The sequence below is a fragment of the Hemitrygon akajei genome, chromosome 2, assembly GCF_048418815.1.
Source record: "Hemitrygon akajei chromosome 2, sHemAka1.3, whole genome shotgun sequence".
Classification (NCBI taxonomy): domain Eukaryota; kingdom Metazoa; phylum Chordata; class Chondrichthyes; order Myliobatiformes; family Dasyatidae; genus Hemitrygon; species Hemitrygon akajei.
In genome coordinates this window covers 189,064,686-189,090,593 of record NC_133125.1, presented here as the reverse complement: position 1 = coordinate 189,090,593, position 25,908 = coordinate 189,064,686, and the positions used below count along the sequence as shown (strand labels likewise).

General features: G+C 48.1%; 1 protein-coding gene across 1 annotated transcript; it reads left to right on the top strand.

Moving 5' to 3' along the window:
• Positions 1-9,068: 9,068 nt before the first annotated feature.
• On the top strand, positions 9,069-18,260 carry LOC140738122 (galectin-8-like). The gene is made up of 5 exons (XM_073065261.1): positions 9,069-9,170; positions 9,457-9,545; positions 10,963-11,170; positions 14,219-14,344; positions 18,157-18,260. Exons 1-4 carry the CDS (start codon positions 9,138-9,140, stop codon positions 14,339-14,341), a joined length of 453 nt encoding a protein of 150 aa, XP_072921362.1. The 5' UTR covers positions 9,069-9,137; the 3' UTR covers positions 14,342-14,344; positions 18,157-18,260.
• The last annotated feature ends 7,648 nt before the right edge of the window (positions 18,261-25,908 follow it).

Genomic DNA, 25,908 nt, shown 5'->3' with positions numbered 1-25,908 from the left:
CAGCTCTCCATACAGTAGCTGTTTTGGTAGTCGACTGTCAGACATCCTGACGACATGGCCAGCCCATCTGGCTTGGGCTTTCTGTAGGAGGGTGTAGACGCTGTGGGTGCTAGCCTGCTCCAGGACCTCCGTGTCTGGGACTTTGTCCTGCCATCGTACATGGAGAAGTCTGCGGAGGCAGCTCAAGTGGAAGTGGTTGAGCTGTTTAGCATTTCTGCTGTAGACAGTCCAGGTCTCGCTGGCATAGAGGAGGGTGGTGAGAACCACTGCTCAGTAGACCTTCAGCTTGGTGGTAAGGCTGAGTCCTCTCTGCTCCCATACATTCTCACGGAGTCTCCCAAAGACAGCACTGGCTTTGGCAATTCTGTTGCTGATCTCTGCATCTATGTTCACCGCTCGTGATAGAGTACTGCCCAGATAAGTAAAGCTATCGACTGCCAGTAGCTTCTGCCCCTTTACTGTGATGTGTGGTTCCTGGTAGGGCTTTCCGGGTGCGGGCTGGTACATAACTTCAGTCTTTTTGGTGCTGATTGTAAGTCCAAAGTTGTCACAGGCTCGTGAGAAGCAGTCCATTTCTCGCTGCATCTTCTGCTCTGTGCTGGTGTTGAGGGCGCAATCATCAGCAAATAAGAGGTCTCTGACGACGGTCAGAGACGGAATGTGCTGACTTGCTGAGGCCTCAAGCACTTTCTGTGTGGTGACCCAATGGAACAGTCCCTATTATAGGGAACCTGTTGACCTACTGAACACCCCTAGCATTTTGTGGCTGGTGACCTAGACGAACAATACCCCATTATGGGGAACCTGTTGACCTGCTGAGCACCCCTAGCATTTAGTGGCTGGTGACCTAAACGAACAATACCCCATTATGGGGAACCTGTGGAATTACTCCAGCATTTTGTGTTGGGTGACACAAAGAACCACTTCCCTACCAATGGAAACCTGCTGACCTACTGGGTGGATCCAGTATTTTGTCTGTGGAGACCCAATGGACCATTTCCCCACCATAGGGAAACCACTGCCCAGCTGTGTTCCTTCAGTATTTTATGTGCAGTGACCCACTGGGACTGTTCCCCATTACGAGGTACTTGCTGACCTATTAAGTGCCATCAGGATTTCTGTGCCATGACCCAATGGACCACATCCACTCGAAAGTGAATTTGCTGACATACTGAATTCCTCCAACGTTTCTGTGTGGTGACCCAAAAGAACAGTTCCTAACTATGAGGAACCTGCTGAGTTGCTGAGTTCCTCCAGCATTTCTTGTGTTGTGACCCAAATGGACCAGATCCCCACCAAGGGAACCTGCTGACCTGTTGGATGCTTTCAGCATTTTATGTGTGTTGACCCATTCAGACAGTTCCCTATTATGGAAAACACACTGACCTGCGAAGTTCCTCCAGCATTTTGTGTGTGGTGACCCAGTGGAACAGTTCCCCATCAAGAGGAACCTGCTGACCTACTGAGAGCCTCCTGCATTTTAGAAACATAGAAACATAGAAAATAGGTGCAGGAGTAGGTCATTCAGCCCTTCGAACCTGCACCGCCATTCAGTATGATCATGGCTGATCATCCAACTCAGAACCCTGTACCTGCTTTCTCTCCATACCCCCTGATCCCTTTAGCCACAAGGGCCATATCTAACTCCCTCTTAAATATAGCCAATGAACCGGCCTAAACTGTTTCCTGTGGCAGTGAATTCCACAGATTCACCACTCTCTGTGTGAAGAAGTTTTTCCTCATCTCGGTCCTAAAAGGCTTCCCCTTTATCCTTAAACTGTAACCCCTCATTCTGGACTTCCCCAACATCGGAAACAATCTTCCTGCATCTAGCCTGTCCAATCCCTTTAGAATTTTATACGTTTCAATAAGATCCCCCCTCAATCTTCTAAATTCCAGTGAGTATAAGCCTAGTCGATTCAGTCTTTCTTCATATGAAAGTCCTGCCATCCCAGGAATTAATCTGGTGAACCTTCTTTGTACTCCCTCTATGGCAAGAATGTCTTTCCTCAGATTAGGGGACCAAAACTGCACACAATATTCTAGGTGCGGTCTCACCAAGGCCTTGTACAACTGCAGTAGAATGTCCCTGCTCCTGTACTCAAATCCTTTTGCTATGAATGCATTTGCCTTTTTCACCGCCTGTTGTACCTGCATGCCAACCTTCAATGACTGGTGTACAATGACACCCAGGTCTCGTAGCACCTCCCCTTTTCCTAATCGGCCACCATTCAGATAATAATCTGTTTTCCTGTTCTTGCAACCAAAGTGGATAACATTTATCCGCATTACATTTATCCACATTAAATTGCATCTGCCATGAATTTGTCCACTCACCTAACCTATCCAAGTCACCCTGCATCCTCTTAGCATCCTCCTCACAGCTAACACTGCCACCCAGCTTCGTGTCATCCGCAAACTTGGAGATGCTGCATTTAATTCCCTCGTCTAAATCATTAATACATATTGTAAACAACTGGAGTCTCAGCACTGAGCCTTGCGGTACCCCACTAGTCACTGCCTGCCATTCTGAAAAGGTCCCGTTTACTCCCACTCTTTGCTTCCTGTCTGCCAACCAATTCTCTATCCACTTCAATACCACAACCCCAATACCGTGTGCTTTAGGTTTGCACACTAATCTCCTGTGTGGGACCTTGTCAAAAGCCTTTTGAAAATCTAAATATACCACATCCACTGGCTCTCCCCTATCCACTCTACTAGTTACATCTTCAAAAAATTCTATAAGATTCGTCAGACATGATTTTCCTTTCACAAATCCATGCTGACTTTGTCCGATGATTTCACCTCTTTCCAAATGTGCTGTTATCACATCTTTGATAACCAACTCTAGCATTTTCCCCACCACCGATGTCAGACTCACTGGTCTATAATTCCCCGGTTTTTCTCTCCCTCCTTTTTTAAAAAGTGGGGTTACATTAGCCACCCTCCAATCCTCAGGAACTAATCCAGAATCTAAGGAGTTTTGAAAAATTATCACTAATGCATCCACTATTTCTTGGGCTACTTCCTTAAGCACTCTGGGATGCAGACCATCTGGCCCTGGGGATTTATCCGCTTTTAATCCCTTCAATTTACCTAACACCACTTCCCTACTTACATGAATTTCCCTCAGTTCCGCCATCTCACTAGACCCTGGGTCCCCTACTATTTCCGGAAGATTATTTATGTCCTCCTTAGTGAGGACAGAACCAAAGTAGTTATTCAATTGGTCTGCCATATCCTTTTTCCCTATGATCAATTCACCTGTTTCTGACTGTGTCTTGACCAATCTTTTTCTTTTCACATATCTATAAAAGCTTTTACAGTCAGTTTTTATGTTCCCTGCCAGCTTTCTCTCATAATCTTTTTTCCCTTTCCTAATTAAGCCCTTTGTCCTCCTCTGCTGGTCTCTGAATTTCTCCCAGTCCTCAGGTGTGCCGCTTTTTCTGGCTAATTTATATGTTTCTTCTTTGGACTTGATACTATCCCTAATCCCCTTGTCAGCCATGGGTGTGCTACCTTCCCTGGTTTATTCTTTTGCCAAACTGGGATGAACAATTGTTGTAGTTCATCCATGTGATCTTTAAATGCTTGCCATTGCATATCCACCATCAATCCTTTAAGTATCATTTGCCAGTCTATCTTAGCTAATTCACGTCTCATACCTTCAAAGTTACCCTTCTTTAAGTTCAGAACCTTTGTTTCTGAATTAACTATGTCATTCTCCATCTCAGTGAAGAATTCCACCATATTATGGTCACTCTTACCCAAGGGGCCTCGCATGACAAGATTGCTAACTAACCCTTCCTCATTGCTCAATACCCAATCTAGAATGGCCTGCTCTCTAGTTGGTTCCTCGACATGTTGGTTCAGAAAACCATCCCGCATACAATAGACAATAGGTGCAGAAGTAGACCATTCGGCCCTTCGAGCCTGCACCGCCACTTTGAGATCATGGCTGATCATCTACTATTAATACCCGGTTCCTGCCTTGTCCCCATATCCCTTGATTCCCCTATCCATAAGATACCTATCTAGCTCCTTCTTGAAAGCATCCAGAGAATTGGCCTCCACTACCTTCCGAGGCAGTGCATTCCAGACCCCCACAACTCTCTGGGAGAAGAAGTTTTTCCTTAACTCTGTCCTAAATGACCTACCCCTTATTCTCAAACCATGCCCTCTGGTACTGGACTCTCCCAGCATTTGGAACATATTTCCTGCCTCTGTCTTGTCCAATCCCTTAATAATCTTATATGTTTCAATCAGAACCCCTCTCAATCTCCTTAATTCCAACGTGCACAAGTCCAGTCTCTCTAACCTCTCTGCGTAAGACAGTCCAGACATCCCAGGAATTAACCTCGTGAATCTATGCTGCACTCCCTCTACAGCCAGGATGTCCTTAACCCTGGAGACCAAAACTGTACATAATACTCCAGGTGTGGTCTCACCAGGGCTCTGTACAAATGCAAGAGGATTTCCTTGCTCTTGTACTCAACTCCCTTTGTAATAAAGGCCAACATTCCATTAGCCTTCTTCACTGCCTGCTGCACTTGCTCATTCACCTTCAGTGACTGATGAACAAGGACTCCTAGATCTCTTTGTATTTCTCCCTTACCTAACTCTACACCGTTCAGATAATAATCTGCCTTCCTGTTCTTACTCGCATTAGTTCCAAGAAATCCTCTTCCTCAGCACCCTTACCAATTTGGTTCACCCAATCTATATGTAGATTGAAGTCACCCATTATAACTACTGTTCCTTTATTGCACGCATTTCTAATTTCCTGTTTAATGCCATCCCCAACCTCACTACTACTGTTAGATGGCCTGTACACAACTCCCACCAGCGTTTTCTGCCCCTTAGTGTTATGCAGCTCTACCCATATCGATTCCACATCCTCCAGGCTAATGTCCTGCCTTTCTATTGAGTTAATCTCCTCTCTAACCAGCAATGCTACCCCACCTCCTTTTCTTTCCTGTCTATCCCTCCTGAATATTGAATATCCCTGGATGTTGAGCTCCCATCCTTGGTCACCTTGGAGCCATGTCTCTGTGATCCCAACTATATCATATTCATTAATAACTATCTGCACATTCAATTCATCCACCTTGTTACGAATAACTCTACCTAGAGTTGAGATTTTTGATTGGAGAAAGGCTAACTTTGAGGAGATGCGAAGGGATTTAGAGAGAGTGGATTGGGACAATTTGTTTTATGAGAAGGATGTAATAGAGAAATGAAGGTCATTTAAGGGTGAAATTATGAGGGTACAGAATCTTTATGTTCCTGTTAGGCTGAAAGGAAAGGTTAAAGGTTTGAAAGCGCCATGGTTTTCAAGGGATATTAGAAACTTGGTTCAGAAAAAGAGGGATGTCTACAATAGATATAGGCAGCATGGAGTAAAGAAATTGCTCGAGGAATATAAAGAATGTAAAAGGAATCTTAAGAAAGAGATTAGAAAAGCTAAAAGAAGATACGAGTTTGGTTTGGCAAATAAGGTGGAAGTAAATCCGAAAGGTTTCTACAGTTATATTAAAAGCAAGAGGATAGTGAGGGATAAAATTGGTCCCTTAGAGAATCAGGGTGGTCAGCTATGTGTGGAGCCGAGGGAGATGGGAGAGATTTTGAACGATTTCTTCTCTTCGGTATTCACTAAGGAGAAGGATATTGAATTGTGTAAGGCATGGGAAACAAGTAAGGAAGTTATGGAACCTATGACAATTAAAGAGGTGGAAGTAATGGCACTTTTAAGAAATTTAAAAGTGGATAAATCTCCTGGTCCTGACAGGATATTCCCCAGGACCTTGAGGGAAGTTTGTGTGGAGATAGCAGGAGCTCTGACGGAGATCTTTCAGATGTCATTATAAACGGGGATTGTGCCGGAGGATTGGCGTATTGCTCATGTGGTTCCATTGTTTAAAAAGGGTTCTAGAAGTAAGCCTAGCAATTATAGACCTGTCAGTTTGACATCAGTGGTGGGTAAATTAATGGAAAGTATTCTTAGAAATAGTATTTATAATTATCTGGATAGACAGGATCTGATTAGGAGTAGCCAGCATGGATTTGTGCATGGAAGGTCATGTTTGACAAACCTTACTGAATTTTTTGAAGAAGTTACGAGGAATGTTGACGAGGGTAAAGCAGTGGATGTAGTCTATATGGACTTCAGCAAGGCCTTTGACAAAGTTCCACATGGAAGGTTAGTTAAGAAGGTTTAGTCGTTAGGTATTAATGCTGGAGTAATAAAATGGATTCAACAGTGGCTAGATGGGAGATGCCAGAGAGTAGTGGTGGATAATTGTTTATCGGGATGGAGGCCAGTGACTAGCGGGGTGCCTCAGGGATCTGTTTTGGGCCCAATGTTGTTTGTAATATACATAAATGATCTGGATGATGGGGTCGTAAATTGGATTAGTAAGTATGCTGATGATACTAAGGTAGGAGGTGTTGTGGATAATGAGGAGGGTTTTCAAAGCTTGCAGGGAGATTTATGCCGGTTAGAAGAATGGGCTGAACTTTGGCAGATGGAGTTTAATGCTGAGAAGTGTGAGGTTCTACATTTTGGCAGGAATAATCCAAATAGAATATACAGGGTAAATGGTAGGGCATTGAGGAATGCAGTGGAACAGAGAGATCTAGGAATAACAGTGCATAGTTCCCTGAAGGTGGAGTCTCATGTAGATAGGGTGGTGAAGAAGGCTTTTGGAACGCTGGCCTTTATAAATCAGAGCATTGAGTACAGAAGTTGGGATGTAATGTTAAAATTGTACAAGGCATTGATAGGGCCAAATTTGGAATATTGTGTACAGTTCTGGTCACCGAATTATAGGAAAGATATCAATAAATTAGAGAGAGTGCAGAGACGATTTACTAGGATGTTACCTGGGTTTCAGCACTTAAGTTACAGAGAAAGGTTGAACAAGTTAGGTCTCTATTCAGTGGAGTGTAGAAGGTTGAGGGGGGATTTGATCGAGGTATTTAAAATGTTGAGAGGGATAGATAGAGTTGACGTGAATAGGCTGTTTCCATTGAGAGTAGGGGAGATTCAAACGAGAGGACATGATTTGAGAGTTAGGGGGCAAAAGTTTAAGGGAAACACGAGGGGGTATTTCTTTACTCAGAGAGTGATAGCTGTGTGGAATGAGCTTCTTGTAGAAGTAGTAGAGGCCAGTTCAGTTGTGTCATTTAAGGTAAAATTGGATAGGTATATGGACAGGAAAGGAGTGGAGGGTTATGGGCTGAGTGCGGGTAGGTGGGACTAGGTGAGATTAAGAGTTCGGCACGGACTAGGAGGGCTGAGATGGTCGGTTCGATTGTTATATGGTTATATGAATGCTCCTCGCATTGACACACAAAGCCTTCAGGCCTGTTTTTACAACACTCTTAGCCCTTATACAATTACGTTGAAAAGTGGCCCTTTTTGCTTTTTGCTCTGGATTTGCCTGCCTGCCACTTTTACTTTTCACCTTACTACTTTTTGCTTCTACCCTCATTTTATACCCCTCTGTCTCTCTGCACTTGTTCCCATCCCCCTGCCACATTAGTTTAAAGCCTCCTGAACAGCAGTAGCAAACGCTCCCCCTAGGTCATTGGTTCCAGTCCAACCCAGGTGCAAACTGTCCTGTTTATACCGGTCCCACCTCCCCCAGAACTGGTTCCAATGCCCCAGAAATTTGAATCCTTCCCCCTTGCACCATTTTTCAAGCCACGTATTCATCTGAAATATCCTCCTATTTCTACTCTGACTAGCACGTGGCACTTTTTGTGTGGGAACCAAATGGTACAGATTCCCACCATAAAGAAACATAATGAAATGCTGATATTCTCTAGAATTTTGTATGTGTGACCCAATGAACCAGCTCCCCGTCTTCGGGAAACCTGATGACCAGCTGAGGTCCCACAGCATTTTGTGTCTGGTAACCCAAAAAAACAGAGTCCCATCTTTGGAAACCTGATGATCTTCTGAGTTCCACCAATATTCTGAGTGTTGTGCCCAAAAGAACAGTTCCCCCACCAAGAGGAATTTGCTGATCTGCTGATTTCCTCCAGTATTTTGAATTGCTAGGTGTGAGAGCACACAAGCTAAGGATTTTCATTGTATCTCTGATATTCTGCTCATAAGATACTAATAGCAATCATTCCCCAGAGCCTCATCTCACAGACTCTGATCTACGAGGTCCTGGGAAGAAGGGTGGACAGAGATAGGCTTTAGGAGAGAAGAAGATGTGGAAATCAGCAGAGGTTTAGATGGGTGGTTCCCAAGAGTGCCAGTGATGGGGTAATTGAATGTGGGGAAGTGAGGCGAGACTGGAACTGTGCAAAAATCCTAGGGTGGTGGGGCTTTAACAGAAGGAGAGGGATATTGATGGGAAGTGTTGCTAACAGTGGCATCAGTGACACTCACTCGCTCCTGTAACCTGTTCACTGATCACAGTCTGACAGAATTACTTGGTGTCTCATCAAATCCTTGGTAAGGTCAACTGGATAGTGTTAGACCTTTCTTGGACTGAGGGTGTGACCAGCAGAGATTCCAGTCATTAAAACCATTTTATCTGCCACAGAAAACATGAAAATGATGTCTGAAAGAAGCAAGTACTGATCAGAACGATATCCCAATTGTTCCACAGAATCTATCCAAGAGCTAACATCCTAATATTTCCAGACATAATATTATCACTCCAAAAAACAAAGTCAGAACTGTCCCAGAAGGAATATCCTTACTGACTCCAAGATATCGTAAATGCCCAAACAGACTGTCCTATGGGCATAGCCTGTCTGTGAGACACAGAAGACACAGGGATGTCCCTGAATGTCCCATAGAGAATATCCCAGATGCTTAGTCAGTTGCAGGAATTCCTTCGCAGTCACATCCATTGTGAAATGTGACTTGAACTGTGCAGTCTGAATTTGACTTGTTTGTAAGGTAATTTTATCTGCACTTACCTGTTGAATTCAGCAGGGTATCAGAATCAGGAAGAGTAAGAGAGGGAGAGGAGGGGAGAAGAGGGGAGGGGAGGGGAGGGGAGAGGAGGGGAGAGGAGGGGCCACAGTTCCTTATGTTATATAACTCTCTCGTTTTGCATCATTCTCAATCATACACACTCTGTGTGCTCTCTGCCAAGCTGCCGATCAATAAAATGGCACTCAAACCCATTGAAGACTGGTCTGTGGTAAGGAATGTAGCTTTGCAAAGTGTGTCTGTAATCAGTTAATGTGTTTTAATAAGAATGTGATCTGAGGCATTGAATCAAAGGTTCTGGGACATTTCCTTTACAGAGAAGGGCAGTGTTGGACAAGCAGGCAGAATGGGCAGTCCATGGTGGGCGAAATGACAATCTACACACAGGAAGGAAAGAGAGGGGAGGCATGTAATCTCTGTGTAATGCTGATATAGGATAGTCGATCTGCGGGGTCATAGTACAGTAGTGGTCTGAGAGATGTTGTCCTCTTTTGCAGAAAGCTCCATTCACCAAGCGGTTCTCACAACCATTGAAGGAAAACATGATGATCATGGTGTGTGGAACGATACCGACTACTGCCAATCAGTAAGCATCTCTTCACTTTACTGGCTCACAATATGTGGCAATGAGACTAACTTCTCTCTCACTATACCTGCATGTTGTGCTTGTCTGTCTGCGCTCTGTACTGGGTCACCCCTCCTGATTTTATCAGCTCTGTAAGATAACTCGGCAACATCATCAGCTGCATTACTGTCACGTACCGATAAACTGTGAAAAACTTGTCTTGCAAACTGTTCATGCAGAACAAATCATTACACTGAGGTAGAACAAGAGAAAACAATAATGCAGAATAAAGTGTAACAGGTACAGAGAAAGTGCAGTACAGGTGAACAATAACGTGGGAGATCATAATGATGTAGATTCATAATGACTTCATCTTTTTGTACTGGAGGGTAGAAGCTGTTCTCCAGCCCCAGGGATATGTGCTTTCAGGCTTTTGTATCATCTGCCCAGTGGGAGAGAAGAGAGAATGTCTGGGGTAGGTGGGGTATTTGATTATGCTACTTTCTTGATGGAGAGAGAGGGAGACAGAGAGGGAGAGAATGGGGGAGAGGGAGAGAGAGAGAGATAGGCAGACAGACAGAGCAGAAGAGAGATGTAGGGGAGAGAGAGGGAGACAAGGGATTAAAAAAGAGAGAGAGGAAGAGAGCCATATAGGGAGAGCATGACAGAAATAGAGGGAAAGGGGAAAAGGGATAAACACAGAGAGAGACGGAGGTAAAGGGAGAGGGGGGAGAGAAAGGGAGAAAGGGGAGTGGGAGAGAGAGAGGGGGAGAGAGAAAGAGAGTGAGAGCATGAGAGGAAGAAAGTGGGAGAGACGGAGGGGGAGACAGGAGGAGGGAGAGGGGGAGTGAGAGAGAGCGAGAGAGTGAGGGGAGGAGAGGGAAAGAGAGGACAGAGGGGAGAGAAATGGAAAGAGGGAGGGAGAGAGAGAAAAGGGAATGTTTATAGAAGGGAAGGACAATGAGCAATTGGAGCACAATAATAACTCTTCAAGCTCAGGAGTAATTCCTTCAATAACTCTGAACCGACAGTCAACTCTCTAGCTCCAAGGCTGATCAGTGCTCTGGGCTGGGTTGAGTTCTACGGGACTGCTCGGTTACACTGTGGTATTCATATCTCCTTCTTTCTCTCTCACATTCTTCCCTCCCCCACTCTCTCACTCACTCCTCCTTCCATCTCTCCCCTCTCTCTCTCACTCTATCCAACTCTCTCTGTCACCTTCATCTCTACCCCCTCCCTTCTTCTTCCTGCTCTCTCCCTTAAACTTTCCCTTCCACTCTCTCTTCCCCTCCCCTTTCTCCTCCTTCCTCTGCCTCCCCTTCTCCCTTCTCCCTTCCTCTATCACCCTCTCTCTCCCTCTTCTCCTTCCACTCTCCATTCCCCTCCCTCTTTCCCCTTCCCTCTCCTCCCTCCTTCCCCTTCCCTCTCCTCCCTCCAGATTCGTTATTAACTTACAACAAGGAGATGAGAAGGAGACGACAATTCCCTTCCATTTTGGGGCCCGTTTCGATACAAACCCCAGTAAGGTGGTGTACAGTGCCCAGAAGGATGGAAACTGGGCTCCAATGTTGGACACATGCTGTGACTTTGGCAAGAGAGGGGATGATTTCAAGATCTGTTTCTTTACCTGGAGCAACTGTTATCAGGTAAGTCTACACAGCAGAGAAGCTGCCCCCATTGGCATTAAACCCCGACGAGGACAAACAGGGACGGAAATCGAGTGAGCCTGACGAAGGCTCAACAGATGGCCAGTAGCTGCTGGAAGATAAATGGGTCGGTATCAGCTTCTGGTGATGGGTGGAAATGTTTTGGAAGATGTGGTGGATGGACTGTCAACGCGAGGCTGTGAAGGGGCTGGGGTGCAGAAGGAAGGGGCAAAGGGGTGAATGAAGAATCCAGCCCTCAATCAAACCTATTCTCATCCCTCTCCCCTACACCACTCCTTCCTCCAACAACTCTCCCTCACCCCCACTCACCTCCCTCTCCCCTACTCTTCTCTCTCTTCCCCACTCACCTCCCTCTTTCCTACACCTCTCTCTTCCCTACTCTCCCCTCTTTCCCCCACTCTCCCCATTATGCCCTCTTTTCCAACTCCCCTCCCTTCCTTCTTCCCCAACTCCTCTCCTTCAACTGTCCTCCCTCTCCCCCTCTCCCATCCTCCTCCACCATGCTCTCTCCCCTACTCACCTCCCTCTTCCCCACTCTCTCCCCTACTCCCCTCTCCCCACTCCCCCTCTCTTCCCCACTCACCTCCCCTACTCCCTCTCTTTTCCACACTCAACTCCCTCTTTTCTACACCCCTCTCTCTCCCCTACTCTCCCCTCTTTCCCCCACACCTCACTTTCCCCCATTCTCCCCATTATGCCCTCTTTTCCAACTCCCCTCCCTTCCTTCTTCCCCAACTCCTCTCCCTCAACTCTCCTCCCTCTCCTCCTCCCCTCCTCCACCACCATGCTGTCAACCCCACTCACCATCTTTGCCCACCCTCTCCCCCCACTCCTCTCCATCTTACCCACTCCCCTGCACCCCCACTCACCTATGTGTCCCTCATTCCCCTCTTTCCCCATACTTCCCTCCATCTTCCCCCACTCTCCTCCCTCTTCACAGTCCATGCCATCTCCCCCACTCCCTCCCCCTCCTGCACTCCTTTCCCTCTCTGCCAGTGCCTCTTCTCCGCCACTCCTCTCTATCTCCCCAATCATTTCCCTCTTCCCCACTCCATCTCCCCAATCACTTCCCTCTTCCCCACTCCCCTCCATCTCCCCCAACTCCACTCCCTCTCCCTCACTGCCCTCCCTCTTCCACTATCCTTCCATCTCCCCTCACTTCCCCGTCCCCTAACCTCCATCTTCTTCACACCCCTCCCTCTCCCCTCACTCACCTCTCACTCCTCCAGTCCCCTCCCCTCCATCTCCTCTCCACCACCCCCACACCCTCCCTCATCACCCTCCCTTCCACTTCACTCCATTCACTTCCACCTCTCCCCATGCAACCTCCCCCACCCCGTCTCTCACCCCTACTTCCCTCCCTCCCTCCATCTAACCCACTCACCTCCACCTCCCCTACTGCTCTCCATCTCCCTCCACTCACCTCCATCCCACCTACTATCCTCCACCTTCCCCATTCCCCTCCATCTCGCCGCACTCCCCAATCATCCTCTCGCACTCCACTCCCTCTCCCTCAACTCTCCACTCTCTTCCCCAACTCCCCTCCCTCTTCTCCCAATCTCTACCATCTCCCCCACTCCTCTCCCTTTCTCCACACTCACCTCCATCAGCCCCATTCTCCTCCCTCACCTCCACTCCCCGCCCTTACCCCCACTCCCCTCCCTCTCTCCACACTCCCCTCTATCTCCACTCACTGCCCTCCCTCTCTCTGCAATCCTCACTCTGTCATCTACACTCGTTTCTCTCTCCATCGCCCTGTCCCCATGCAGTACATCTTCCAACATGGTAGCATGTAATCCCTCCATCTCCAACTTATAACCATATAACAGAAACATATAGCACAGAAACAGGCCATCTTGGCCCTTCTAGTCCATGCCAACACTTACACTCACCTAGTCCCACTGGCCCGCACTCAGCCCATAACCCTCCATTTCTTTCCTGTCCATATACCTATCCAATTTTACTTTAAATGACAATACCGAACCTGCCTCTACCACTTCTATTGGAAGCTCATTCCACACAGCTACCACTCTCTGAGTAAAGAAATTCCCCCTCGTGTTACCCTTAAACTTTTGCCCCTTAACTCTCAACTCATATTCTCTTGTTTGAATCTCCCCTACTCTCAATGGAAAGAGCCTATCCACGTCAACTCGATCTATCCCCTTCATTATTTTAAATACCTCTATCAACACCCTCCTCAACCTTCTACGCTCCAAAGAATAAAGACCTAACTTGTTCAACCTTTCCTTGTAACTTAGGTGCTGAAACCCAGGTAACATTCTAGTAAATCTTCTCTGTACTCTCTCTATTTTGTTGACAACTTTCCTACAATTTGGTGACCAGAACTGTACACAATACTCCAAATTCGGCCTTACCAATGTCTTGTACAATTTTAACATTACATCCCAACTCCTATACTCAATGCTCTGATTTATAAAGGCCAATATACCAAAAGATTTCTTCACCACCCTATCCACATGAGATTCCACCTTCAGGGAACTATGCACCATTATTCCTAGATCACTCTGTTCTACTGCAATCTTCAATGACCTACCATTTACCATGTATGTCCTATTTTGATTATTCCTACCAAAATGTAGCACCTCACACTTATCAGGATTAAACTCCATCTGCCATCGTTCAGCCCACTCTTCTAACTGGCCTAAATCTCTCTGCAAGCTTTGAAAACCTACTTCGTTATCCACAACACCACCTACCATCTGCATACTTACTAATCCAATTTACCACCCCATCATCCAGATCATTAATGTATATGACAAACAACATTGGACCCAGTACAGATCCCTGAGGCACACCACTAGTCACCGGCCTCCAACCTGACAAACAGTTATCCACCACTACTCTCTGACATCTTCCATCCAGCCACTGTTGAATCTTCTGCTTCTACCCCCTCACTCCCCCTGCCTCTCACTCTCCCCCTGATGTTGAGGTTACTGTCACGGGATGTGAGCATTGATCTGGGAGGCTGGTCTCTGCAGGGACGGTGAATATCTGTGCCTCCCTTAGGCCTGTGTGAACGGAAAGCACATCCTCACCTACGATTACACCACCGAGAGGATAGATGGTGTCAACATCTACGGCGATGTCCACATCAGCAGCTTGAGAGTTTATGATCTTCACTGCACATAAAAGGTGATTAGAGCTCTTGGTGATTGGACAGCATGACAGTGGGAGGTGTGGTACTGAAGGTGGGTCATGCTGTGGGAGGGGGTTACACTGTGGGAAAGAGTGGTACTGAGGGGGCCTCACTGCGGGATGGACTGCAACTGAGGGGAGTGGTACAGAGGGGGATCACACAGTGGGGAGGGGTGTTACTGAAGGGTGTCACACTCTGGAGAACTGGTGCTGAGGGGGGGTGGACACACTGTGGGGAGGGGTGTTCCTGAGTGAGGCCTCAGCATGGGAAGGGGTGTTACCGAGTGGTGGAGTAGTACTGATGGGGGGGGGGGTTACACTGAGGGGGAGTGGTACTGAGGGGTGTCTCACTGTATCGAAGGGTGTTCCTGAATGAGATCTCACCGTGGGGAGGGTGTTACTGAGGGACGGTCTCACTGTTGGAGATAGTGTTACTGAGGGAGGGTCTCACTTTGGGGACGGTGTTACTGAGGGAGGGTCTCACTTTGGGGAAGGTGTAACTGAGGAAGGGTCTCACTTTGGGGAGGTGTGACTGAGGGAGGGTCTCACTTTGGGGACGGTGTGACTGAGGGAGGGTCTCACTTTGGGGACGGTGTGACTGAGGGAGGGTCTCACGTTAGGGAGGGTGTTACTGAGGGAGGGTCTCACTTTTGGGACGGTGTTACTGAGGGAGGGTCTCACTTTGGGGAGGTGTGACTGAGGGAGGGTCTCACTTTGGGGAGAGTGTTACTGAGGGAGGGTCTCACTTTGGGGAGAGTGTTACTGAGGGAGGGTCACACTTTGGGGAGGGTGTGACTGAGGGAGGGTCTTACTATGGGGAGGGTGTGACTGAGGGAGGGTCTCACTAGGGAGGGTGTGACTGAGGGAGGGTCTCACTGTTGGGAGGGAGTTACTGAGAGAGGGTCTCATTTTGGGGAGTGTGTTACAGGGAGGGGCTCACAGTTCAGAGGGTGTTACTGAGGTAGAGTCTCAATTTGGGAAGGGTGTTACTGAGGGAGGGTCTCACTTTTGGGACGGTGTTACTGAGGGAGGGTCTCACTTTGGGGAAGGTGTAACTGAGGAAGGGTCTCACTTTGGGGAGGTGTGACTGAGGGAGGGTCACACTTTGGGGAGGGTGTGACTGAGGGAGGGTCTTACTATGGGGAGGGTGTGACTGAGGGAGGGTCTCACTAGGGAGGGTGTGACTGAGGGAGGGTCTCACTGTTGGGAGGGAGTTACTGAGAGAGGGTCTCATTTTGGGGAGAGTGTTACTGAGGGAGGGGCTCACAGTTCAGAGGGTGTTACTGAGGTAGAGTCTCAATTTGGGAAGGGTGTTACTGGGGGAGGGTCTCACTTTAGGGAGGGTGTGACAGAGGAAGGGTCTCACTTTGGGGAGGGTCTCACATTGGGGAAAGTGTTACTGAGGGAGGGTCTCACTTTAGGGAGGGTGTTACTGAGGGAGCGTATCACTGTTGGGAGGGTGTTACTGTGGGATGGTCTCACTGGGAAGGGTGTGACTAAGGGAGGGTCTCACTTTGGGGAGGGTGTGACTGAGGGAGGGTCTCACTTTGGGGACGGTGTGACTGAGGGAGGGTCTCACTTTGGGGAGAGTGTTACTGAGGGAGGGTCACACTTTGGGGAGGGTGTGACTGAGGGAGGGTCTCACGTTAGGGAGGGTGTTACTGAGGGAGGGTCTCACTTTTGGGACGGTGTTACTGAGGGAGGGTCTCACTTTGGGGAAGGTGTAACTGAGGAAGGGTCTCACTTTGGGGAGGTGTGACTGAGGGAGGGTCTCACTTTTGGGACGGTGTTACTGAGGGAGGGTCTCACTTTGGGGAAGGTGTGACTGAGGGAGGGTCTTACTATGGGGAGGGTGTGACTGAGGGAGGGTCTCACTAGGGAGGGTGTGACTGAGGGAGGGTCTCACTGTTGGGAGGGAGTTACTGAGAGAGGGTCTCATTTTGGGGAGAGTGTTACTGAGGGAGGGGCTCACAGTTCAGAGGGTGTTACTGAGGTAGAGTCTCAATTTGGGAAGGGTGTTACTGGGGGAGGGTCTCACTTTAGGGAGGGTGTGACAGAGGAAGGGTCTCACTTTGGGGAAAGTGTGACTGAGGGAGGGTCTCACTTTAGGGAGGGTGTTACTGAGGGAGCGTATCACTGTTGGGAGGGTGTTACTGTGGGATGGTCTCACTGGGAAGGGTGTGACTAAGGGAGGGTCTCACTTTGGGGACGGTGTGACTGAGGGAGGGTCTCACTTTGGGGACGGTGTGACTGAGGGAGGGTCACACTTTGGGGAGGGTGTGACTGAGGGAGGGTCTTACTATGGGGAGGGTGTGACTGAGGGAGGGTCTCACGTTAGGGAGGGTGTTACTGAGGGAGGGTCTCACTTTTGGGACGGTGTTACTGAGGGAGGGTCTCACTTTGGGGAAGGTGTAACTGAGGGAGGGTCACACTTTGGGGAAGGTGTAACTGAGGGAGGGTCTCACTTTGGGGAGGTGTGACTGAGGGAGGGTCACACTTTGGGGAGGGTGTGACTGAGGGATGGTCTCACTTTGGGGACGGTGTGACTGAGGGAGGGTCTCACTTTGGGGACGGTGTGACTGAGGGAGGGTCTCACTTTGGGGAGAGTGTTACTGAGGGAGGGTCACACTTTGGGGAGGGTGTGACTGAGGAAGGGTCTCACTTTGGGGAGGTGTGACTGAGGGAGGGTCACACTTTGGGGAGGCTGTGACTGAGGGAGGGTCTTACTATGGGGAGGGTGTGACTGAGGGAGGGTCTCACTAGGGAGGGTGTGACTGAGGGAGGGTCTCACTGTTGGGAGGGAGTTACTGAGAGAGGGTCTCATTTTGGGGAGAGTGTTACTGAGGGAGGGGCTCACAGTTCAGAGGGTGTTACTGAGGTAGAGTCTCAATTTGGGAAGGGTGTTACTGGGGGAGGGTCTCACTTTAGGGAGGGTGTGACAGAGGAAGGGTCTCACTTTGGGGAGGGTCTCACTTTAGGGAGGGTGTTACTGAGGGAGGGTCTCACTTTAGGGAGGGTGTGACAGAGGAAGGGTCTCACTTTGGGGAGGGTCTCACTTTAGGGAGGGTGTTACTGAGGGAGCGTATCACTGTTGGGAGGGTGTTACTGTGGGATGGTCTCACTGGGAAGGGTGTGACTAAGGGAGGGTCTTACTTTGGGGAGGGTGTGACTGAGGGAGGGTCTTACTTTGGGGAGGGAGTTATTGAGGGAGTGTCTCACTTTAGGGAGGGTGTTATTGAGGGAGTGTATCATTGTTGGGAGGGTGTTGCTGAGGGAGGGTCTCACTTTGGGGAGGGAGTTACTGAGGAGGGTCTCACTGTTGGGAGGGTGTTACTGAGGGAGGGTCTCACTTTGGGGAGGGAGTTACTGAGGAGGGTCTCACTGTTGGGAGGGTGTTACTGAGGGAGGGTCTCACTTTGGGGAGGGAGTTACTGAGGAGGGTCTCACTTTGGGGAGGGAGTTACTGAGGAGGGTCTCACTGTTGGGAGGGTGTTACTGAGGGAGTGTATCACTTTAGGAAGGATGTTACTGAGGGAATGTATCATTGTTGGGAGGGTGTTACTGAAGGAGGGTCTCACTGTTGTGAGTGTGTCACTGAGGGAGGGTCTCATTTTGTGGAGGGTGTGACTGAGACGTGTCACGGTGTGAGCCTCTGTTTAGGCAGGTGTTATAGTGGATGCCAGAGAGCTGTTAGAGGGCTGCCCAACAGATGTGAGGAGGATGTCAGACAGGTGTGAAGGGTCTGCCAGAAAGGTATTATGAGGCTGCGTGAACAATGTGAGTGATCTCATACACCTTCTGCTCTACAGGTCTGACTGCAGGGAGTTTCCTTTTGACTCAATGCCCAGCAGCGCTCTTCCATCTTCAGAGTACAGCTGGTTAAGAGTTTTTCAATAAAGCAGTCCTTGATGAACTTCGGTTCGCTGTATTTGTTTTTACAAAACTATAAAAGTTTATTTCCAGCACAACATAGAAACATAGAAAATAGGTGCAGGAGTAGGCCATTCGGCCCTTTGAACCTGCACCACCATTCAGTATGATCATGGCTGATCATCCAACTCAGAACCCTGTACCTGCTTTCTCTCCACAAGGGCCATATCTAACTCCCTCTTAAATATAGCCAATGAACCGGCCTCAACTGTTTCCTGTGGCAGAGAATTCCACAGATTCACCACTCTCTGTGTGAAGAAGTTTTTCCTCATCTCGGTCCTAAAAGGCTTCCCCTTTATCCTTAAACTGTGACCCCTCGTTCTGGACTTCCCCAACATCGGAAAACAATCTTCCTGCATCTAGCCTGTCCAATCCCTTTAGAATTTTATACGTTTCCATAAGATCCTCCCTCAATCTTCTAAATTCTAGTGAGTATAAACCTAGTCGATCCAGTCTTTCTTCATATGAAAGTCCTGCCATCCCAGGAATCAATTTGGTGAACCTTCTTTGTACTCCCTCTATGGCAAGAATGTCTTTCCTCAGATTAGGGAACCAAAACTGCACACAATACTCTCGGTGCGGTCTCACCAAGGCCTTGTACAACTGCAGTAGAACCTCCCTGCTCATGTACTCAAATCCTTTTGCTATGAATGCCAACATACCATTTGCCTTTTTCACCACCTGCTGTACCTGCATGCCCACCTTCAATGACTGGTGTACAATGACACCCAGGTCTCGATGCACCTCCCCTTTTCCTAATCGGCCACCATTCAGATAATAATCTGTTTTCCTGTTCTTGCAACCAAAGTGGATAACCTCACATTTATCCACATTAAATTGCATCTGCCATGAATTTGCCTACTCACCTAACCTATCCAAGTCACCCTGCATCCTCTTAGCATCCTCCTCACAGCTAACACCGTCAACCAGCTTCGTATCATCCGCAAACTTGGAGATGCTGCATTTAATTCCCTCGTCTAAATCATTAATATATATTGTAAACAACTGGGGTCCCAACACTGAGCCTTGCGGTACCCCACTAGTCACTACCTGCCATTCTGAAAAGGTCCCGTTTACTCCCACTCTTTGCTTCCTGTCTGCCAACCAATTCTCTATCCACATCAATACCATACCCCCAATACCGTGTGCTTTAAGTTTGCACACTAATCTCCTGTGTGGGACCTTGTCAAAAGCCTTTTGAAAATCTAAATATACCACATCCACTGGCTCTCCCCTATCCACTCTACTAGTTACATCTTCAAAAATTTCTATAAGATTCATCAGACATGATTTTCCTTTCACAAATCCATGCTGAATTGTCCGATGATTTCACCTTAGTTCCAATCCTCAGGAACTAATCCAGAATCTAAGGAGTTTTGAAAAATTATCACTAATGCATCCACTATTTCTTGGGCTACTTCCTTAAGCACTCTGGGATGCAGACCACCTGGCCCTGGGGATTTATCTGCCTTTAATCCCTTCAATTTACCTAACACCACTTCCCTACTAACATGTATTTCCCTCAGTTCCTCCATCTCACTAGACCCTCGGTCCCGTACTATTTCCAGAAGATTATTTATGTCCTCCTTAGTGAGGACAGAACCAAAGTAGTTATTCAATTGGTCTGCCATATCCTTGTTCCCCATGATCAATTCACCTGTTTCTGACTGTAAGGGACCTACATTTGTCTTGACCAATCTTTTTCTTTTCACATATCTATAAAAGCTTTTACAGTCAGTTTTTATATTCCCTGCCAGCTTTCTCTCATAATCTTTTTTCCCTTTCCTAGTTAAGCCCTTTGTCCTCCTCTGCTGGTCTCTGAATTTCTCTCAGTCCTCAGGTGTGCCGCTTTTTTTTGCTAATTTATATGTTTCTTCTTTGGACTTGATACTATCCCTAATTTCCCTTAAAATACACAAGGTACAGACATTCAATATTTACAAGACAGTATGTATACTCAGATTAAAATATGCTTACTACCGTCTATTCAGACCATAAGACCATAAGACATGGGAGCAGATTTTGGCCATTTGGCCCATCAAGTCTGCTCCACCATTCAATCATGGCTCATCCTTTTTTTTCTCAGCCTCAACCCCATTTTCCAGCCTTCTCCTTATAACTTTTGATACCACGTCCAATCAAGAACCTATCAAGCTCTCCTTTAAATAATGACCTAATGACCTGGCCTCCACAGATGCATGTGGCAACAAATTCCACATATTCACACACTCTGGCTGAAGAAATTTCCCTGCATCTCTGTTTTAAATGGATGCCCCTCTATCCTGAGGCTGTGCCCTCTTGTTCTAGACCACTCCCCTCCTTCCATCATGGGAAGCATCCTGTCCACATCTATTCTGTCTAGGCCTTTCAATATTCTAAAGGTCTTAATGAGACACCCCCCTCATCCTTCTGAATTCCAGCGTGTACAGACCCAGAGCCATCAAACGCTCCTCGTATGACAACCCTTTCATTCCTGGAATCATCCTTGTGAACCTCCTCTGGACACTTTCCAATGCCAGCACATCTTTTCTAAGATGAAGAGCCCAAAACTAGTCACAGTTCTCAAGGTGAGGTCCCTGTGAATTCTAGACCTCTTGATATGAATGTATTTGCCTTCTTCACCAACCTCTAGGGTGTTCTGCACAAGGACTCCCAAGTTCCTTTGTATCTCAGATTTTTGGATTTTCTCCCTATTTAGAAAATAGTTTGCACATTTATTTCCTTTACCAATATGCATGATCATGCATTTTCCAACATTGTATTTCATTTGCCACCTTCTTGCTCATTCTCCTAATCTGTCTAAATCCTTTTGCATCTTACCTGTTTCCTCAACACTACCTGCCCCTCCATCAATCTTCGCATCATCTGGAGACTTGGCAACAAATCCATTGATTTCATCATCTAAATCATTGATATACAGCACAAAAAGAAGAGGTCCCAACACCGACCCCTGTGGAACACCATTAGTCACTGGCGGCCAATCAGACAAGGATCCTTTTATTCCCACTCGCTGCCTCCTATCAATCATCCAATGCTCTAACCGTGTTTGTAACTTTCTTGTAATACCATGGGGTCTTAACTAGGTTAGCACCTTATGTGTGATACTTTGTCAAAGGCCCTTCTGAAGTTCCAAATATACAACATCCACTGCATCCCCTTTATCTATCCTACTTGTAATCTCCTCAAAGAATTCCAACAGATTCTTCAGGCAGGATTTTTCCTTAAGGAAACCATACTGACTTTGTCGTATCTTGTCCTGTGTTACCAAGTACTCCATCACCTCATCCTAACAATTTTCCTAACAACGTCTCAACCACTGAGGTCAAGCTAACTGGTCTATAATTTCCTTTCTGATGCCTTCCACTTTTCTTGAAAGAGTGGAGTGACATTTGCAATTCCAGTCCTCTGGCGCCATGCCAGAGTCTAATTTGACAGATCATTTCTAATGCCACTGCAGTCTCTGACACTACCTCTTCCAGAACCCTAGCATGCAGTTCCTTTGGTCCTGGTGACTTAAATACTTTTAGGTCTTTCAGCTTTTTGAGCACCTTCTCTCTTGTAATAGTAACTGCACCCACTTCTCTTCCCTCACACACTACAACATCAGGCACACTGCTAGTGTCTTCCACAGTGAAGACTGACGCAAAATACTCATTTAGTTCATCAGCCATCTCCTTGTCCCCCGTTATTATTTCTCCTGCCTCATTTTCTAATGGTCCTATATCTATTCCCATATCTCTTTTATTTTTATCATACTGAAAAAGCTTTTACTATCTACTTTGATATTATTTGCTAGTTGCTTTCATATTTCATCTTTTCCCTTCTAATGATTCTTTTAGTTGCTCTCTGCAGGTTTTTACAACTTCCCAATCTTCTAAATTCCCACTGATTTTTGCATTGTTGTATGCCCTCTCTTTTGATTTTACATTAGCTTTGACTTCTCTTGTCAGCCATTGTTGTACTATTTTGCCATTTGAGTATTTCTTCATTTTTGGAATACACGTGTCCTGCACGTGTCCTTCATTTTTCCCAGAAACACTCACCATTGCTGCTCTGCTGACATCCCTGCCAGCAGCTCCTTCCAATTTACTTTGGCCAACTCCTCTCTCATACCATTGTAATTTCCCTTGCTCCACTGAAATACTGCTACATCAGTCTTTACTTTCTCCCTATCAAATTTCAAGTTGAACACAATCATATTGTGATCACTGATATCTAAGGGTTCTTTTACCTTAAGTTCCTTAATCACCTCTGGTTCATTACATAACACTCAATCCAGTACACTCAGGAATCTGTTGTATGGGACTGCCCGATGCAACACCTTCCACCCCAGGTCCCCAATGTACAAGGGAGGTATCCAGCATAAAGGGACCTCAACTAGGGACCTCCTCCACTGTCAGATGGTAACACGGACTGTCAACATAGAACATAGAACAGTACAGCACAGTACAGGCCCTTCAGCCCACAATGTTGTGCCTACCCTTAAACCCTACCTCCCATATATCCCCCCCACCTTAAATTCCTCCATATACCTGTCTAGTAGTCTCTTAAATTTCACTAGTGTGTCTGCCTCCACCACTGACTCAGGCAGTGCATTCCACGCACCAACCACTCTCTGAGTAAAAAACCTTCCTCTAATATCCCCCTTGAACTTTCCACCTCTTACCTTAAAGCCATGTCCTCTTGTATTGAGCAGTGGTACCCTGGGGAAAAGGCGATGGCTGTCAACTCCATCTATTCCTCTTAATATCTTGTATACCTCTATCATGTCTCCTCTCATCCTCCTTCTTTCCAAAGAGTAAAGCCCTAGCTCCCTTAATCTCTGATCATAATCCATACTCTCTAAACCAGGCAGCATCCTGGTAAATCTCCTCTGTACCCTTTCCAATGTTTCCACATCCTTCCTATACTGAGGCGACCAGAACTGGACACAGTACTCCAAGTGTGACCTAACTAGAGTTTTATAGAGCTGCATCATTACATCGCGTCTCTTAAACCCTTCGACTTATGAAAGCTAACAGCCCATAAGCTTTCTTAACTACCCTATCTACCTGTGAGGTAACTTTCAGGAATATGTGGACATGTACCCCCAGATCCCTCTGCTCCTCCACACTACCAAGTATCCTGCCATTTACTTTGTACTCTGCCTTGGAGTTTGTCCTTCCAAAGTGTACCACCCCACAGTTCTTCGGGTCAAGGCAAGTCCGGTCGGCAGACGAAGGCAAGGAAGTGAAAGTTGTTCTGGAGTAGCCCATACAAGAAACGGTTCGGAGCGTCACGGACTAGCAGGGTGGGAAACCCTGCGAAGCGGCTCGCGTTGTGCGGTACCCTCTCCCGCGTGGTCTCCCGAGGCCTGGGTCCGACCAACACATTGGCGGTGGTGCAGTCGGATCCCATCCACTTCCCCGCGCCCTTCCGACACTCACAGCAGCCAGAGCAGCTTTCCCCAACGGCCAGGAGCACCCTGCCTGGATGAGGCCAGACCCAATACCCTCCACAGTTCCCGGTAGAAGCGGGTAGTTCCCTCAGAGCGGTACGGTTTATGAACGTTGCCTCTGTAGTACAATTTAACTCTTTGCTCTGTCTGCGGTTACACCCAATCATTGTCTTGTCCTTCCTTACATTCATATTTCATACTACATCATCAACTCGTAAGCTGGCTGGCTCATCCTCAGCTCTATCATACTGTTTCCCATCCCATCCAGCGAACTGACGGGATTTGGAGACAAAGATATCTGCCCAGCTGGGACGCCTCCTTCCTGCAATCTTATACTGGAAGGGCAAATCAACAAGTGGCTTCCATGATATGGTGCCACCTGATTACTTTAATCCCGCCCACTTCTTTTGTCTTTCGGGCCCAGAAGAGACTGGGGCGGGCAATAGGAGGCATTGGGTCTCTCTTGCGTGCGTACCAGCTGGCGGTCTCCGTCTCAGTTTCCTGCCCTGCACAGTGACCGCCCTCCGAGATGGCATGAGGTGGCGACGCATTTTTTTCCGCCTGGGACACTGCCTGTACGCGATTCCAGCGGGCAGCATCAGCCGTGCCGCTTGCTTTTACCGAGAGCTGTCGATGTTATGGGGTCTAGTATCATCCAGACAAGATGCTCAAGGTGGTCTAGCTGCGAGAGGTGCTGTTCCCATCATGTCACAGGAGCTGTGGAGGGAGCTCGGGGAAGTAGAGCGGCCACCTGATGGCCGGAACTCAGCCCTCGGGATACCAGGCGGGAGAGCCGTCGCCCACCGTGACGCTCCAAAGCTCCTGCACGCCTTTCACTTCCTTGCGTTCGTCTGCCGACCCGACCCGATCTATTTTGCCACCTGGTAGCGGGGGAGGTCCCAACTGGAAATCTCTTTATACACCGGTCCTTCCCCTGTGCACTGGGGGCCTGGGGTGGGATGTTGAACCGAGCCCGGTGGGTCCTGAGGTTCCCGAAATACGGCAAGAGCCTGGGGAGGGAATGTAGTGCCGGAGGCCGAGGAGATCAGCATAACTCCGACCTAAAAGGGTGGAGGGAAGTGTTCCGAGTCTGGCGATCAGGGGGAGGAGGATGTACACCCGGTGAAAGGCCGTATATCCTCTCAGAGCTGGAGGATAGCCCTGTTGAACAGCCCTGGGCTGGCACCTCCTGAACTTGCGACCTCCGGGCTGGGAAGCGGCTCCACAGTAGAGGCGCCGTGTGGGGACCTGGACTTGCATTCGGAGCGGTAACCCCAAGGCTCGTCCGTGGTTACAAGGTCACCAGTGGGATTGGTTTCCCAGACTTTTGCCTCAGCTGAGGCCAGGTGCCCTTCCGAGGATCATGTAGTCCAGGAGCGGAGCCGGAGTAACCCGGACAGTCAGCCAGGCTGCAGGAGTGTGCCCCAGTGGGACAGGAGCCAGCCAGCTTGTGTCCGGGATGTGGAAGGTCCTCTAGATCCACAGGTGGAGGGGTTTCCTTCTGTTATTGGTCCCGGGGATAGGGTAGAGCCCTCTTTTGAAGCCGAAATGGCAGCGTGCTCGACCCCAGGACTGAGTCACAGTCCGTCTCTCTGGAGCAGATCCAGCAGTTCATGCGGGATTACTGGAGGAAACCTTTCAAAGTCCACTTGGCCACTGATCGTTGGCTGGGTCTGAAAAGGGTCGTTCAGTCGATCCGTACGATCCTCCAAAACAAAGGAAGGGAGCTGAGGTGACCGGTGAGGAGAGGCCCCAGTTTAAGAGACTCCTGGAGTCCCTGGGCGAAGGAGAGCTCTGCTGCTTTTTCCAGGGTCTCAGTGATGTGTCGCGCCCCTTAACATCAGTGATGGTGGGGGTGGAGGGGTTGGGCTCGCCGCAGATCCCATGATCTCTCTGTCCTCTGGGACAGAAGATATGCAGTGAGCTTCCTGCGCAAACCCGCACCGTTCCAGGAGACGAAACCACCTGACTCCTGGAATGGCGAGGCTGGAGGGTCCACATCAGCCTTCTCAACTCCACTTCCATCGGGGTGGCCTTCTTGTAGATAGTGAAGGTTCGGGAGCTCGCCTCGCCGTGCACTTGCAGATATGTACGCCCCTGAGCTCGGCCCGATGCAGTCGGTGTCTCCATTGCTGGGGTCCATAACTCGGTGCGAGTGTGTTATCATGGTGGGAGACGGATTTCAACTGCACCC